Here is a 17,347-nt window from a genome sequence, read left to right as displayed (position 1 = left end):
GCTGACCTCTCGTACTCGTTTTAGGAGCAAGCCGTGGTATTGGTGATAGAGTTTGGGTGGTTTTGTACTGTTCAGCAGCTGAAGAATGTGAAGGCTCTTTCGAGTTTACTTTGCATTCCTAACCTCCCTCTGTTCTCACTGATCTGGAATTTTAGTTGGTCCTTTCTTGGTCCTAGATAAATGGCTGCCAATTGTCCAACCTCTTCCATTTCCTTTAGCTAAGCCTGCAGGAATATTGGCTCGCTAAGCAGGTCCCTCGGTTGTCAAAAGAAATAGGAGGTGAAAATTGGCCCGTATGATAATATATATTTCTAAATGCCTCCCTCTTAACAAAAGCAATTTTGGAATAATCTCAACTGGTTCATTTCCCTTTTTCATTTTTCTTAGTGCAATAAAAACTTGCAAAGAAGTTCAATTATGGGAAACAAAAATTCAGATTGCAAAGAAAAGACATCAGATTTGCCTCAAACAGGTGCTGGCACAGATGGCCCGCTCACAAGTCCTGGCTTTATTTACAGCTTTTAAACACAGACAGATAAATTGACAAAAATGTTTCTAGATTTTATAATGTGCTGAATGCCCAAATGTGGCCATCAACTTACATTAATTTGTAATTGATTCAATTTAGAACTTGACCTCCCCAGTCACCAATAGCCTTAAGAGGACTATTTTTCTGCCCTGTCATTTGCACGCTTGTGTCAATAGATAGTCTTTGCTTTTGGTTGGATATGCTTTGTTTGTTGCTTTGATCATTTAATGACTATATTATTAAGGGGAAAAAACCTCTCTCAAGTCAAATTGTACACAGTCTGATGGTTAGTTATTTCCAACCTCATTGTTGTTCCTTGAAGGATAATTATGCTGCCTGTCTTACCAGGAGTGAGGCGTTTGATGAGAATAGCAAAACAGATGACATGAAACCCAAATGGAACTATCTTCAGGCTGAAGTTGATGGTGTTCTCCAGTTGATTAAAAATATCTGGAGGCACCATGCTGTATATTTAGCCTACATCATTATTCTCTCTCTGATGTGGTCTAAGATTTGGCATGGGTACACCACATATTAAAATTAAGTATTAAAGGGCACCAGAAAATGAGAAATAACATGCATTTCTAAATTGATTTGTATTAAGGTATTGATTTATCTATATCCTAGTCTCATTTTCCTGAAGGGCTGAAAAACAGGAAGCAAAGGGAATTGAAAACCAGTTCTGTATTCATCAAGGAAAATGTTTCCGAAGTCGGAGTATGAAATGTTGCTTTCTGTTTTGTGTACAAGATCCATGAAAGGGTCTGTTGGGTAAATCACAAGAAAGCGCCTTACTAATAGAACACCCTGCTCCCCATGCTTTACAAAAGTGTGTGTAACTTCCCTCTGTGTGTGCTTATGTGGTGCAAGATTATTAACAGTCTTGATCGTACATCTTGAGATTAGTGTTCATTATGTAAATCTTTCCTCTGGATATAATCCATGTTTTGTGTGTTAGAACTTCAGGGCGGATCATCCACTGGTACTTGGGGAACTATGATGATTGAATGTAATTTGTTTTAGACTTTTAAATTCTGTGTTGGGATTTGTTCCATCTAAGGATGCAGGGTCATGGGAGGGGGGGTGTGTGTCAATGTAATATGTCATTGTTCTCCTTTAACCTGCTTGTGTGATTTGCTTTAGTATTTTTTTCTTCTTAATTAATGCTTTCATCCTCATCCTTGCTGTGGCTGCTCATGTGTCCTCCTCCTCCTCCTGTCTTCTGCTTCTGACACTAAAGCCCGCAGCCCGCTTGAGAACTCAGTGCCCTGCCTAGCAACCCGCACCTTGGACGATGACCCCCGAGTGCGGCGCTCTCCCAGCGTGGGATGGCTGAGTAAGTCAATGACCGGGAAAGGGCAAGGATGGTGGCGGTGGTGGGCGTGGGAGGGCAGGAAGATGGGGCTCATGGTTACTGAGTGGAGGGCATCCTCAAGAATGCCTGAAAGGGCAAGGCTCACAGATTCCTAAATTCACAATTACGGATTCGTTTCTTCTGTTAGCAAAGAGGACAGTAATAGTGTATTCTCTGGGTGGTCTGCCATCCGGCATTAAGCTGAGTACCTTGCAAGGCAGTGGAAAGAGTTGGAGACTAAGGGTTGGGCTTGGCACTGGCAGTGCTCCCGCCACGGAACACTTACAGAACCTCAGTTTCCTCGTGGCGGTGATGACGCCAGATCTTCTTACTTCAGAGGATTGGGAGGAAGATCTCTTAAAGATGAGGTCTCTGAAGGTGGTGTGAAAGCATTCAAATGCTGGATGAGAGGAAAAACTTACTAAGTTAGTGGTCTAAATCTCCCCTCCCCGCCCAGTACCTGTTAAGTGACAAAAAGGCAGTAGGTGCTACAGACAATGAAAACGTAGCATAAGATAGAATCTTTATTTTTTATAAAATAAAGAGTTTTGTTAAAGAGACAAGATTTATATACCTAAAACCAAAAGAGAAGAGAACATGTACCAAAAACGACATGAACTTCCCCCTAAGATTTCCAAGTTTGATTATATGTGATATAAATTTCTTCTAGTTGTGAGGAAGCCTGTTCATGGTGACATCATTAGTCTTTTAACTTTATTATTACGTTTCTTAAAATTAACCTATTGATTTAGCTTTTTACTGTTTTTGCGTAAGGAAATTTCACTTACCGGGGAAGGTGTTTTTCTCAGATGACAGTGGGGGAAGTTTTAGTTCATCCTAAAATAGGGTTTGTTGTGCTCCATTCTTCCAGGGTTTTCATTGGAGTAAATTTGATGCTTTTAGAAACTGTAGCTATAATCTCTGTGTCCCTTAGAGATATAAATGTATGTGCTGCTCATTACTGCATGCCAGGCACTGTACTAGGCACTGGGTATTTGGAGATGAATGAGTGAGTCCCTGCCCTCAGTGGGGCTTCCTTTTTAATGAAGAAGGCAGGACACAATGGATAACAATTTTATCAAATGTTAATAAGTAAAATGACTGAAAAGTACACACACACACATATACACACACAAGATTATGGGAACATCTGCTGGGTCTGGGAGTTGTGATGGTAGAAGAGGCTTTTGGAGGAGATGATCTTGGGGCTAAATCTTAAAGGAAAAGTAAGAATTTGGTGGCAGGAGAATTGGGGGGAAAGGGCCGCTTATTGAACTACTAACTTTGTAATTATTTCTGCCGTACAGTAGGTCTAAGAAGCTTGAATAATAATTTTGTCTTGAATAATGATAAGAGTTGCAAACATTAATGCATCACTTTTTTGGGTACAAACCCTGAGCTAAGTACTTTATGGGATACCATTTAATTTTCTGAACAATCCTGTGAAATGGCTATTGTTATCCACAGTTTACAGATGAAGAAATGGGGCTTAGAGAGGTTTAATAACAGATCATTAAGTGTCTTGGGCAGGACTTGAACTTCATCATGTAGTAGTTTCATCTATAACTTTGACAAATAGTGTCTTACTGAAGTTAAAGTGTAAGAAACTCACATGGTTACATTGCCAGAAAGATTTACTCACCTTGCAGTGAACCTTCAGCATTCACATGATTTTCTCTGCAAAAATCACCCATTTCTTTCAGTAAACTTTTTTCTCAGTGGTGCCTCTTAGGGAAAAAATAAATTCAGGTACAAAGTTTAGTCATTGGAGTTTGGAGTCAGGCAGAAATGGATTTGAATCCTGCATCTACCACTTACTGGCCTCTTCACTTTGGGCAAGTTACTTCTCTACTGGGAATCTGGGTTTACATAAAACCCAACTGTAAAACTGGGTTAATCTTACCAACATAGGATTGTTGTGAGAATTAACTTAGAAATATGTAAAGTGTTTAGTGTATTGCTCAGCACTCAGTAAATCTAGCATTTGCTGTTATTAGGAAAGTGCTTATAGGAATTGCTCAAGAAAATATAGCTGTTGTTATCCTTTTAATGTTTTTATTTATTCCATGTCAGACATCTAGACATTGATATACTGTTGTGGATAAAGTATCAAGGAAATTGACGAAAATGTTCAGTTTGCTCGTGTTGTGGAAATATGGCACCTATTTGGAAATTAACTTAAGATCACACCCTGGGCCAATCCTTCTAAGAAAACACATTTTAGTCATGAGAGATGATTCTTCTCATTGTCTATTTATATGACATATTCTCTCCCTAAACAAATGACTTTGCTATATCATCTCAGTCACCTCCCCCAGGGCTCCCTATTACCTACCACATCAGTTCAATAAACTTAATATACATATATAAAATAATGAAGATGGGGCTTCCCTGGTGGCGCAGTGGTTGAGAATCTGCCTGCCGATGCAGGGGACACGGGTTCGAGCCCTGGTCTGGGAAGATCCCACATGCCGCGGAGCAACTAGGCCCGTGAGCCACAGTTACTGAGCCTGCGCGTCTGGAACCTGTGCTCCACAACAAGAGAGGCCGCGATAATAAGAGGCCCGCGCACCGCGATGAAGAGTGGACCCCACTTGCCGCAACTAGAGAAAGCCCTCGCACAGAAACGAAGACCCAACACAACCATAAAAATAAATAAATAATTAAAAAAAAAAATAATGAAGATGTGCAAAGTGGTGCTGGTCCTACCAACTTATTCCTCATTTTCATCTCTTCTCAGTATGAAGCTCTAGTCTAAGCAGCTTGTCCTTTTTCTTTTGGCTTGTTTCGTGGTAAGCCCCACTTCTCTGTGCCTTACTTCATCCCTTTGCCTTTCCAAGAACACCTTTTCAAGTATGCCCATGCAAAACTATTCAGTAGGGCCCGAATGAAGTCCCATCTCCTTTATAAAATTGTTCTCATAAACACAAAAGATCTTTTCAGGTCCTAAATTCCCTAGTTCCTATTGTCTGTGTCTCACAGTGGAGGATTTGCTATATGTTGTTTTATGTTGCCATCTGATGTTTCATGACTTGTATTTTTTCATTTCCACTGTATAGAAAATCTCCTTTAGGTCGGGAGCCCGATCTCATGCTTTTGTGTCTCTTCCAGTGCAGTGTAGGTATTTGAAACATAGGAGTTGTACAGGAAATATTTATTAATCCTTGACACACTATCATTTCCTTAAAAACAACCAACAGCTCAGTTTTCTTTAGGGCCCATCTTGACCACAGTAAACTATTAACCAGAAGTGAATATTGTTTACCTGGAAAAATTATTTCCCCGTATTTCTGCTCACTGCAGTCTGATGAATTTTGTCATCAGTTTATTCTAATAGTTAACATGGAATTATTTTTTCAGAAACACCACCCAAAATATCACCTAAAAAACAGGTTTATGGACAAGGTTCCTTATCTTTTAGTATTCTTTTTTTTTTTTTTTTTTAATTATTAGCACCTTTAATTATTATTTATTTATTTATTTATTTATTTTGGCTGTGTTGGGTCTTCGTTTCTGTGCGAGGGCTTTCTCTAGTTGCGGTGAGCGGGGGCCACTCTTCATCGCGGTGCGCGGGCCTCCCACTATCGCGGCCTCTCTTGTTGCGGAGCACAGGCTCCAGACGCGCAGGCTCAGTAATTGTGGCTCACGGGCCTAGTTGCTCCGCGGCATGCGGGATCTTCCCAGACCAGGGCTCGAACCCATATCCCCTGCATTGGCAGGCAGATTCTCAACCACTGCGCCACCAGGGAAGCCCCTCTTTTAGTATTCTTAGCAAGATATTTTCAGACTTAGTGTTAACTTGAAGTAACTACTACCTCTAATAAGCTACATTTAAAGTTGCTTTTGGGGAGTTAGCTCTCACCATTTTTACATTGTGTGCTTCTTATCTTAGTTGTCACCTGAAGCAGATGTGAGCTTACAGCTCTTATCCATTTCGAACGCTGCCAAGGTATTGAATTAGAAGTTGGAACAAAACCAAAAATGATTTCCTCTTAGAGATCTCACCGGCACGTCTAAAACCAGTCTGGGCCACTGAGAACAAAGGAGCTTTTACCTCTATTTTTCAGGACAAGTTAATACCCACCTAAATGCTTTGCCATTATTAGAGCGTAGGTGTGTGCCCTATCTTGGTAGATCCAGAATGACTCTTCACTCTGAGCGCTTATCTGTGAATTCAGTTTGACATCTAACAGCCCACATCCTCTGAGCCCTTAGAAAACACTTGTGTCCTTTTGCAGGTATTGGCAGTGGGAAATCAGCTGCTTCAGACTCTTAGGTCTGAACCTCAAAGAAGAAAATGAGGTTTAGGGGGTTTTTTCCTGTCATCTTCTGCACATTCCAGCATCTGTCATCACTTTGCTTTGTATTGCGTCTTTCTGTCTAGTTTGTAAATCTACCAGGCAGGGACCCTCTGGTCCAGTTCAGTGTATTGTTTTGTTTTGTAGGTACTTATCCGGTGTGTGATATTATTACTATCCCAAGTATTAATGTTAGATAGTACTAATTTTTTTTTAATGAAACCACAGTGGTATAATTCTGTAGATTCTTGTTTCATCTTACAACCAGGTTACACAGTTAACATTAGAATTGAAAGAACTGAAATGCAAGTGGGACTCTTTTGCTTTAGGGAAAAAAATTTGTTTTTTTTCTTTTTGGGCATTTCTGGAATTAAGCAATTCAAGTCTTTCAACTGTTGGAAAGTTTACTGACCCAATAAAAATCATAATTTTCTGTGGCTCAAGAGTTTTCTTAAAGAGTACTGAAACTTCTTTAGGAAAGTCTTGAACCCAGAGAGTTCACTTTAATACATTCAAGTCAACGAATGTTCCCTGGGCCCTTCCATTTCTAGTTCCATAGTCCAGTGGGAGAGAGAGGTGAGGGAAGTTCACAGCTGACAACAATTTGAGAGAGGGAGAGCCACCAGAAGAGTATGAGGAGGGACCTGTTTGTCTACAGCGTGTAACAGAGTAGCTTACATTATACTCTCTGAAAATGCTTATTAGAAGAATGGATAGTGGGGCATAAAAAAAAATTAGAGAATTAATTCTTCTCAGAGGAGGTAGACTTTTCAATGGGCCATAAAGGGTAGATTGTCCTTCCATACATGGAGGTTGTAGTAAAAGCAGGAATGAGACATTGAAAGGTAATACTAGGCTGAGAGAAATGTATACAAGCAACCAGGTTGTTGAGAATAGAGAAGAGTTTGTGTGACATAGAATCAGTCAACACATTTAATTAGCAGAGAGGGCGTGAGAACGGAACATGTGGGTGTTAAGGTGGCGAAATCATTAAGCTGTTTTGTGGAAGGCCTGTGAACATTTTTTAGCAGAGAGGTAGTTTGGTCCGAACTGTGTATTAGGGAAATTAATCTGCCGGGGGTTTCAAATGGGTTAGGAGGGGGAAAGGCTGGAGGTAAGGAGAGAGTTAGGAGGTGACTGTAGGAAACCAGTTGAAGAGAATGAGCATCCAGGCTAGGATTGTGCCTGTGGGAATGGAAAGGAGGGGATATTGCAAGACGTGTTGTAGAGATGACATCTGCAGGAATTGGCACCCATTGAATGTCAGGGGACGCAGAGTAAGGAATCCAGGGTGCTTCAGGTTTTGAGCTTGCAACCAGGGAGATGGTAGGAAACCCGTCATAGAAAAGGGTGATGGGGTTTACAGAAACAGGACAGTCCCTATTTCTGCCCCTTTCATGCCTGCTGGGACCATCTTTGAAGATCCATTTGATGAGGAGATGGTTAGATTATGTATCATGGGCCAAGACTCTTTTAGAATTCTGCCTTGTTAGCACATTCTCACCTTAGTTTGGGGGATCCATTTAAACCTGTCTTTAGGGTGCAGAACGACCACCACATCACAGCTCTCTTTAGGCAACTAGCGAGTATAGATCATTTTCTTCTTGGTTCCCAGCATTTCACCTTCCATCCCTGTGTCCAAGATGTGGGCTTGTTCTTGATTCGGAATATTATTTGGGTCATTTATTGTACCATTCTCACATACACTTTTTGGCCTTTTAAAGGGCAAAAAGGAAATCCAAGTATAACTTTCAAAATTCTCTCGCTATAGCTTTTCACAGTGAAAGACTATGAAAAGACTGTAGGAAATGAAATCTTTCAGCAACCTGACATCTACCTTCAGACTTTTTAGTTAACATAAGACATTCAGAAAACTTATGTGGTATCCAAGAATAAATTATAACATTCTTCAAATACAGACAGTCCTAACCACTTTAAAAAAGGGGGTGTTAGTTGCTATTTATCCTGAGCTTCTGAAAGAGGGCTCATTAGTTATTTCATTGTTATCTAATATGGTATTTACAGCAAACTAAAGTATATGCTGGCTCTAGAAGTTATTAATAGAAAGAATCAAGGTGGAGAAAGAATAAAAACTTAGAAATTCTGTTGTATTTCAGAGTACTGGGAACTTGGAGGAGATTTTAAGAGGCACAGATTTCGAAAAATTGTGACCATCTGCTGGAATTATGAAATAGAGGTTTTTTTTCCCCAGCAAGGAGAGCTTGGGATTTGTGAGCATTCAAACATGTATTTGGCAGAATGGTGGTATGTGGAATATGTTCACGATGGAAGTCTTCTCATCACCAAATCTGTGCCTTTTCCTGACTTTCCTGTCCGTTACTGTCTTTCTCCCTCCTTTAGACTTGGAACCTTAGAGTCATCTTTGATTATGAATTCTCTCTTCCCCTCCACCCGCAGTGGAGGACTAAATCTGTTAAATGGTACGTCTGTCATGTTGCTTGCCTCTGTCTCCTTTCTGGTCTTACTCTCATTGCTTTTGTCCAGGTCCTTATTTCCTCTTGCTTGGCCTGTCATCTGGGGTCACTGCTTATAGCTGGGCACAGCCAGGTGCATCCTATGCTTTGCCTTCCAGTTAATCGTATCATTCCTGGCTGACATCCTCATGTGGAAATGGTCAGTGGCACCTCAGTGCATCTCAGGTCACATCCAAACCCCTGGTCCTGGCACTCAAGGCCCATTGCATAGTGACCTAAAGTTCAGAAAAGCAGCATCTCATGCTGTTGTATTTCCCTTTATCTACACTACATTTCAGAAGCTACTTACCATTACTTGAAGCTGCTGAATATTTCCCTCTGTTAGTGTCTTTGCCCTGAACAGTCTCTCCACTTGAAATACTTTCCTTTCTCCTGAGACTTTCTGTCAAAATTCTGCCAGTTGTTCAAGGCCCACATTCTCCTTGAAACATTCCCAACTTGAGGTACTCTCTACTGACCTTGAATTCTGAAAGCACCTTTTTTTATGCCTCCTCCCAGGACCTTTATCTCACTCTGCTTTGTGTTGTAGTGTGTGGGTACGTCCTATTCCCTCTACTAACTATACCTTTCTTAAGCAGGACCCGTGTCGAATTGACTTAGGTATCCTCTATTGCAGGGATGGACAATTAAGGCCTATGTGACATACTGTCTGGTTTTGTAAGTAAAGTTTTATTAGAACACAACCATGCTCATTAGTTTATGTATTGTCTATGGCTGCTTTCATGCTACAGTGGTAGAGCTGAATAGTTGCAACAGAGAATGTATGGCCCACAAAGCCTGAAATATTTACTATCTGCCCATTTACAGAAAAAGTTTTCTGACCAATTACACTACAGAACTAGTTCTCAAAGTGGGGACTGGGGACCCCTGGGTATCCCTGAGACCCTTTCAAAGAGTTTGAAAGGTCTTAGGTTTTTCTTTATATCACTCAACCAAAACAGCATATCTCAACAGATTGCACATAGAAGCAGACACTAGAATCCAGGTGTATTTTCATTAAGCCATATATTCAAGAGATTTGTAAAAATGTGAAACAATGCCATTCTTTTTGCGAAATTTTTAGTTTTGGAAAATACAGTTATTTTTCATAAAATACATTACTTATGTTAACATGCAATGGGTTTATTATGTTATTTTAAATTAATAAACAAATATTTTAAAAACTTTATTTTTAATTCCTAACATGGTCTAAACCAGATAAACAAACACTCTTAATTTTTGGGTCTTCCTGGCCTTTCTTCACTGCTTTCATGACAACTAGTAGTCAAGGTGGGCTGGATTTTGCTAACCCCAAACATCTCAGTTAACACCACAGAAGCTTCTATTAAACTACTACATGTTTAATGTGGAACTGTGAGAGCCATGCTCATCATCCTTATACAGGATCCAGGCGAACGGACGCCTTATCTCAGTTCATGGTTCCACAATCACTGTAGCATGGGAAAGAGTTAAGGTGACTCCTGGGCTGCCTCAATAACTTGTGTCCAGCAATGACATGTTATTTTCACTCATATTTCATTCACCAAAGTGAGTCATATGCCCACACCTAACTTCAAAGAATTGTTATCCTACCATGTGCCCAGAAGGTAAAGATTCAGAGATATTTGGTGGACAGCACCAGTGGCTCCCACCCAGTTATAACGGAAATTGCAACCTTGACTTTGGAGTGTGCCCTTCTGGGCAATGCTGAGAACCATGTGAAGCTATGCAAGGCTGGTGTGCAGAAAATACTCTCCTCCTGCATACTTGTATAGATGGAAGAAGAGAGCTTTTCTCATAGTGAGGAAGGACTAGGGTTACCAGTTCAAGGTCTCCCAAAGAACTGCTGGGGCTGTGGTGTTATGAGAGACTTCTGAGATTAGACGGGATTAATTTGAAACTGATGGAGAGTCTTTCATGCAGATGTATAGTAAACCACTCTTATTAGACCAAACAATGTCTGGATTTAATTCTTGGAGACCACTGAAGATCTAACTATTTGAATTAGTGTGTCTGTCCACATGTGAGTGAGAGAGACTGAAGGAAAAGCAAATGTAATATTCTAGCTGCAGATATCAATTTCAAAGTTAATAATGAAATTTCTTCTTGGCAGCACGTAGTAGAATTTTACTTTGATGAAAATTCCAGGCAGAATCTTCAGTAATAATGGTTTTTCTTTCTGTGGTAAACTGAATGTTCATGGTGTTTAGGGTTGTCCTGGTAATTCACATCCCAATTCTACTCCTCTTAATGCATTCCCCCCCACTCAGGAGCCCCTCTTCCCTCCCTTGTCAGAGCAGAATCCCCGATCATCTTGTACTCCTTCGTGTCCTTCATGCTTCATCCCCTTCCTATTCATTCCTGCCTTTCCCTGACTCTCCATTACAACTGATTTACTTTGGAGCCTCATTATCTCTTGCGTGAACTATTTTAATATCCTCCTCCTTTCCTAGCCTTCATTCTTACCCCTTGAAGTCCATCTTTCACAACTGCCAGAGGACTTAATCTAAGTCACAGATGCACACATATCACTCCCTCTGCTCAAAAAACATTAGTGGCTACTCCCTATTTTTTGTACGCCCAAGCCCAAGTGTCATAGCCTGGCTCATGTTGAGAAGGTCAAGCCCAAGTTCTCTAACCTGTGAGATGCTCCTTGACTTGGTCTCTGCTTAACTCTGTAATCATCTCTTGACATTTCCACTCTGGTACTACCAGCTCCAGTAATATTTGGATTCTCATATACTTAGATTGCATGCCTTTCAGTCTTTCTGTCCCTTATTCTTGCTGTTGCAGCTTCTCCCACTTTTCTAAATTTAATCTATCCTTGAAGCCCTTATTTCCTCCAGGAGACTCTTTTTCATTTCTCTCTTCTTCCTCCCTCCCACCAAGGTGCCCCTTCCTCATTTCTGCTCTCATACTCCCTGCCATTACTTTATCACCACACCGTAGTACAAATATGTTTCCTTCATGGTTGGCAAAGTGCTCAAAGAGCCTGAACCACATCCCATTCATCTTTCAATCCCCTCTGCCAAGCACAACGTTGCACACTTAGTAGAGGTTTAGTAAACGTTGGACTGGACTCCTTCATCCACCTGGCTCTTGCCATGGGTAAATTATTTGCGAACCATACACTGTCAGTCACACTTGTATCTCCTTTGTCCCCATTAGGTTGGTATGGACAGGATATGCTCTTATCATCTTTAAGAGCTTAGTCGATCTGAAAACAAATAAGAAAGGAAATAGAATATGTAGCATCTACTTACCCAGAATGTGTAGTATCCATTTGCCTGAGATAAACTTTCTGCACAGTAGGTAGTTCCATTTTTGTTTTTGACTGTTGGGTACTCTTCTCAAATATATCTACATTTCCTTATTTGTATGACTTAGTTTTCTTTAACTTTTTTTTTTTTTTCTTTTGGTGAGGGGTGCTGGTGGTGTGCAGGCTGTTTTTGGACCATAAATGGTGATTCTTCCTACCTAGACTGGGGTTCTTTTGGAGAAAACTGATTTGTTTCTTACTCAGGGGGCTAATGTAGTGCCTGACACACGCTTTGTGAATATTTGTTGATTAATCGAACAGTTAACCTGAAAATGGGAGAAGAGATGGAAAAGAGAGGTAATGCGCAAACCTAGAGCAGGAATGATTGTTTTAAATTTGTCAGATCATAGTCTTCATATCATACCCAACTCACCAGCTTTACTGGCATGGGAAGCTCTGCTGCTTTTCTGTAGCTGCTGATAGTATTGATAGAATTTGAGAATTGGATTCCTTGGCCAGGGCATCCATTTCTTGCTGACTAGATCATTCTATCCATGGTTGAGATACCACTACCAAGGCAACTATGACTATTACCAGCTGTCATTTATTCATTCAAGCAAGTGCTGTCCCAGTTAATCCCCACAAAACATTCTATGAAGTAAGCATCCGTGACTCTTGTTATAGATTAAATTGCTGAGGCTCAATGAGGTTAAGAACTTATGCTACCATAGTACTTTAGGGCTATTCACAACTGTTGCAGCTCTCTTTTTTTCTGGGCATATATGAATACTCTCTCTTTTTCTGGGTGTATGTGAATATTCTACTTCCTCACCCGCATGAAGTTAGGTGTGACCACAGGACTTGCTTTGGCCAATGAAACATAAGCAGAAGTGATGGGTATCATTCCCAGGGAAAGGTTTTAAGAGCCAGTACATATTTTACTAGTTTTTTTTCTCTCAAACCAGCAGTGTGTCTAGTGAGAGCTGCTCCATGCATTTAGGTCCTGGCCTGAGGACAGAGATGTAGAGCCAAAACCCCAGCAAATCCATGTGGACGTTATTATCATGAGGGAGAAATAAATCACTGTTGTTTTAAGCCATGAGAATCTGAGGTTGTTCTTTTGCTATAACCTTGCCTGTCTGTTGGGGAAGGTTTGAGGTCACACAGTAAGTGAAGGACCAGGGATTGAACTCAGGTGTGTAGACTCCAGATGACATGGTTCCTTTTTATTTCCCTCTCTGCTTCTCATTCTTTCTGCCCTCAGGTCTCACTGCTTTTAGCCACAGGTAGTGCTGTTGTCTGCTAACAAGAGGTGTGGACACTGATGACTCGGTTTTGTTGTTTCAAATCAGAAAATGAAATTCCTGGTGATTCTCAATGAGAGGCAACAAGTCAGCGTTCAGAAGTGTAATTTTCTGGAATGGTTCTATTTTCTAAGGCCCATTCTTATCAACTCCAGGAAGCAGCTGGATCACACAGACTATTATGGGCCATGATCAGCTTTTGCTTCAGAAAGAGCCATACAGTATGATGGGTTCTGCAAGTAGTAACCATGGTTACAAATCAAAGAACAGTCTCGTTAGGTGCATGTAGTGGAGAGACTAATGTCTGCATCCTTTTTGAGGAGGAAGAACAGGATAAATTTAATTATAATGACAAAATTTTCCCTCAAAGAAGTCTTTTAAAAATCAATTCTTGTAGCATATTCTTTTTAGGAACTGCTGTAGATGTCACGGTTGAATCATTTCCCCAGTTTGCAAAGGACATCTTTGAATAATTTTTGTCTGTGTTTCTAGGGAAGTGCCTAGAGCCTGTTTGGAAGTGGCATATCCTCTTAACCAGCTAGGGGCTTAGGCTGTGTAGGTTGTTATTATAATTTGTAATAATTTCAGTGATAGCTGTAACTATTGTCTTTGTAAGAATGATTATTATTACCTTGGATTGGAAGTATCCCTTCCCCTATAGTGGTGATAATTTTATTATATGAAGTTGCAGTGATAGAGTTTTGGGCTGTTACATTAATTTATTCAAATCATCAATTCATTCATTCACTTAAATATGTTTAAGTATATGTTTTGCGCGTCTGGAGCCTGTGCTCCGCAACAAGAGAGGCCGCGATAATGAGAGGCCCGCGCACCGCGATGAAGAGTGGCCCCCACTTGCCACAACTAGAGAAAGCCCTCGCACAGAAACGAAGACCCAACACAGCCATAAATAAATAAATAAATAAGTATATGTTTAAGTATGTTTGGCCAGTGCTCAGCTAGTCCTGGTAAAATACAGTGAACAAGGCAGACACCTACTTCAGAGACCTCCTAAGTAGACCTGCTTTTACCAAGGGGAGAGTGAGTTTGGTGATAAGCTGGTTCTCTTGAGCAGAGTAGGAAGTGCTTGTAGAGAAGGGTGGGTTACATCTGAAGGCAGAGAATGAGAACCTAGAAACCGTCTGGGATGTGATTAGATAGTGAGGGATGTGCCTCGGCCATCAGAGTGTGGATGAGTGGAATCAAAGAAAGGCAGCGTAGTTGGTTCATGAGAGTGGGCTTAATATAAACACATAGAGGAAAGTAGACTTTGCTCTGCTGCTTCAAAGAACAATCAGGCCCTATTGGTGAACATTTTAGGGAATAAGATATTGACTTGGACTCCTAATGTTTTAGATAAGGATTTGAGTGTAATTTTTATTTTCATGATTCAAAGATTTATGAATTTCAATGATTTTTCAAAGGATCAGTGACTTGATCCAGGTTCAGGCCCTGTTGGCAAGGATGGAGTCCCGTCCCTCTTGTATGAGGATGCAGGGTTTTCTCATCAAGGGACCTTTGTTTACCAGCTTCTTGGGAGGGAATGAGGGCTGCAGGGACCAACTCCCCAGTGCTAGAGAATTGTAAAGGGTAAAGCAAGGGCTTCTATTATGAAAATCCTTAGTTAAGTCTGGGAACATATGAGAATGTACATTATTTCTAAGAAGTTCTGTGTATTTAAATGAAAGCCAGCTCTTTCTAAGCATGTATATGCTTTGGTTGGCACTCACTGTCTCTTGGTCCATCCAGATGCTACTACTTACCTGGGAAATTGAGGTGGTTTACTGCATGTAAGAATGAGCTTAATTATAATACAATAGATCGCTTCATTAAGTGGCAAGTTTCCTGTCATCAGAAGTATGTAAACAGACATTGGGAGACTAGCTATGTCTGTTGTTATAAGAGAAAAACTGCTTGGGAGAGAAGTTGGTTAGTGCTCTTGGTGTCCTTTAACTCTGTGATTCTGTGAGCCACATCTCTAATAACACAGCCAGCCTTCCAGAGTATCTACCCTGTGGGGCATTTGCACTTATTGTACCCTCTGTATTATCTTCCTGCAAGAGATGAGAAATTTCCAGTAGTCCTGTACTGGAGTAATTTCTGAAGCTAACTTTTTGATACTGATTCAGGTTATTACTGATATGAGTTTTTTTCATCCTCTGCTTTTTCCCCTCTTCATCTTGATTCAGCAGAAAATGGATTTTCTAGAAAGAACCTTTGCCCACTGATTTAAGCAATCTTTAAACAGTATAACTAGACCCAGTGGAGTATTCTTAGAGTCTGCATCATTTTTTGTTATTGTTCAGGTGTTCATATATTTTACCCCTGTCTCTTTTCCCATCCAATTCACCCTCCATTCCACTTCAGGAGGAAATAGAGAAAGGCATATATGCCCTCAAATCAGAATGATAGGCGCTAGAATGAACTAAGACCACAGTGTTCTCAGAAAACATTCGTGATTACCTAAAGAACTTCCTGTCAGCACCATGGAACACACATAAGTAAGTTAGGTACATATTACATAGGTTTCTCAAGTGAATAATTACTAATGACCTCTGCACTCAGGGAGACATCTAACACTTTTGCAAGGAGCTCTCTAACTTTGGTTTGCCTGAAGTCACTGCATACCCTCTGTGTGACGAGTAACACCTTTATTTGGGCCTCAATCCTCATTTCTTGAATCAGCTCAGATGATTTTAACCCCCAGCTATGATCTTTAGAGCTGGAAAATTACGAATAATAAGATCCTACCCTGCAATTTGTAGTTCACAGTTTTCTGAGGATCTTGAATTCAGAGGGGATTTATGCATGTGACTATAGCCCAAAAGGAAAGAGAAGAAACTAACATTTATTGAACATCTCTGCAGGACACTTGCTCATGTGTTTCCTTGCTTAATCCTTACAGCAATTCTATAAGCGATTATTATTCTATTTTATAATCTTTTCTTACTCAGCCTGTGTCTTCTTTCCATGATATTATGCTGACATAAGTTATCTCTTGGGTTCCTTTTATATTTTTCCTTATGGACCCATTAGGTTCATCTGAGAGAGGTGAGGTGTGAGTTAACACCCCGTACACCCCACCCACCAGTCAGAAAAATCATGGCTGCGGCGGTTGGTGTTATGCAAATCTGTGTCATGGATTTACAGACTCTCACCCTTGGGATTTCTTAGAACAAGATGACTAGATGAGATTTAGGAGTGAGACACTATCAACTCGGAACTGTAGACATTCAGTTCAACTTGAGGTGTCCAATAAGAAGGAAATCCTGAGCCTGTCTTAGTTCTGACCAGAATTCCCCAGAGTGACCCTACGATTACTTGAGGCCCCATCATTTGAAACCTAGATGTCACTTTGGCTGAACTGCATACTAAACCTCTCTGAGGCAGAGAAAGTGAGTATATGAGCCAGTGCACACTGGGAAAGGTGATATACCTGTTACTGGTCCAAGCTAGTACTGCGTGGTGCACGACAGACCAGTAAATCGAGAGACGAGGTATTGGGGCAAGGAATAGCACCTTTATTCAGAAATCCAGCAGACCAAGAAGATGGCAGACTAATGTTCCAAAGAACCATCTTACCCGAATTAGAATTCAGGCTTCTTTTATGTTCAAAGGGAAGGTGGGGGGGGGGGTCGGGGGGGTGACTGGATTTTTCAGACCTCTTGGTGCTGGCCAGACCCTGGAGCAGATGTGATCATCTTTTGTTCCTGCAGCCGCCCACGTAGGGTCTGGTTACAGTCCCTGTAAACCTTCAACAAGACAAATGTTATTTTCTGTTCTGCAACTTTTTACCTCTATATGAATGAAAAGTGTTACGCTTTTGAAGGTCCAGCCTGGGAGGCAGAGGCTTGACCTTGCTATTATGTATATTTCAGGCTATAGGTAACATTCTTTTACTGTTTGACTAGACAAAAGTGCAGAGCCAGCATGACTAAGCACAAGCAACAGAGCACAAAGGTTAGAGCTAAAGCAGTAAATCCAGTATGGAGTCAGGTTTGTTCTTCTCTGTTACACACTGTGCCTTTGCTCTCGCTCAGACACTCAAATGTGTAGAGTGTTCAGGGCCACATATGTGATAGGGGCATGATGGGCCCCAAAGGTCCTTGTTCCCTTCTTTCCTAGAGGC

The 17,347-nt window shown here is 40.8% G+C and overlaps 1 protein-coding gene across 5 annotated transcripts in view; it reads left to right on the top strand.

The window, feature by feature from the left end:
- Window positions 1–17,347, top strand: part of SLC4A4 (solute carrier family 4 member 4) — a 351,691-nt gene that overhangs the window by 170,549 nt on the left and 163,795 nt on the right. For 2 of the 5 annotated variants that reach the window (XM_036852386.1, XM_036852390.1), the window contains exon 7: window positions 1,770–1,865. The exons of the other annotated variants lie outside the window; for them this stretch is intronic. In XM_036852386.1, coding sequence (XP_036708281.1) covers window positions 1,770–1,865 — 96 coding nt within the window. The remainder of the gene's footprint in view (window positions 1–1,769; window positions 1,866–17,347) is intronic. 5 annotated transcript variants of the gene reach the window in all.

This window comes from Balaenoptera musculus, chromosome 5, assembly GCF_009873245.2.
Source record: "Balaenoptera musculus isolate JJ_BM4_2016_0621 chromosome 5, mBalMus1.pri.v3, whole genome shotgun sequence".
Taxonomy (NCBI): Eukaryota; Metazoa; Chordata; class Mammalia; order Artiodactyla; family Balaenopteridae; genus Balaenoptera; species Balaenoptera musculus.
The sequence above is the reverse complement of the archived record's forward strand: the minus strand, read 5'-3'. Positions and strand labels throughout refer to the sequence as shown.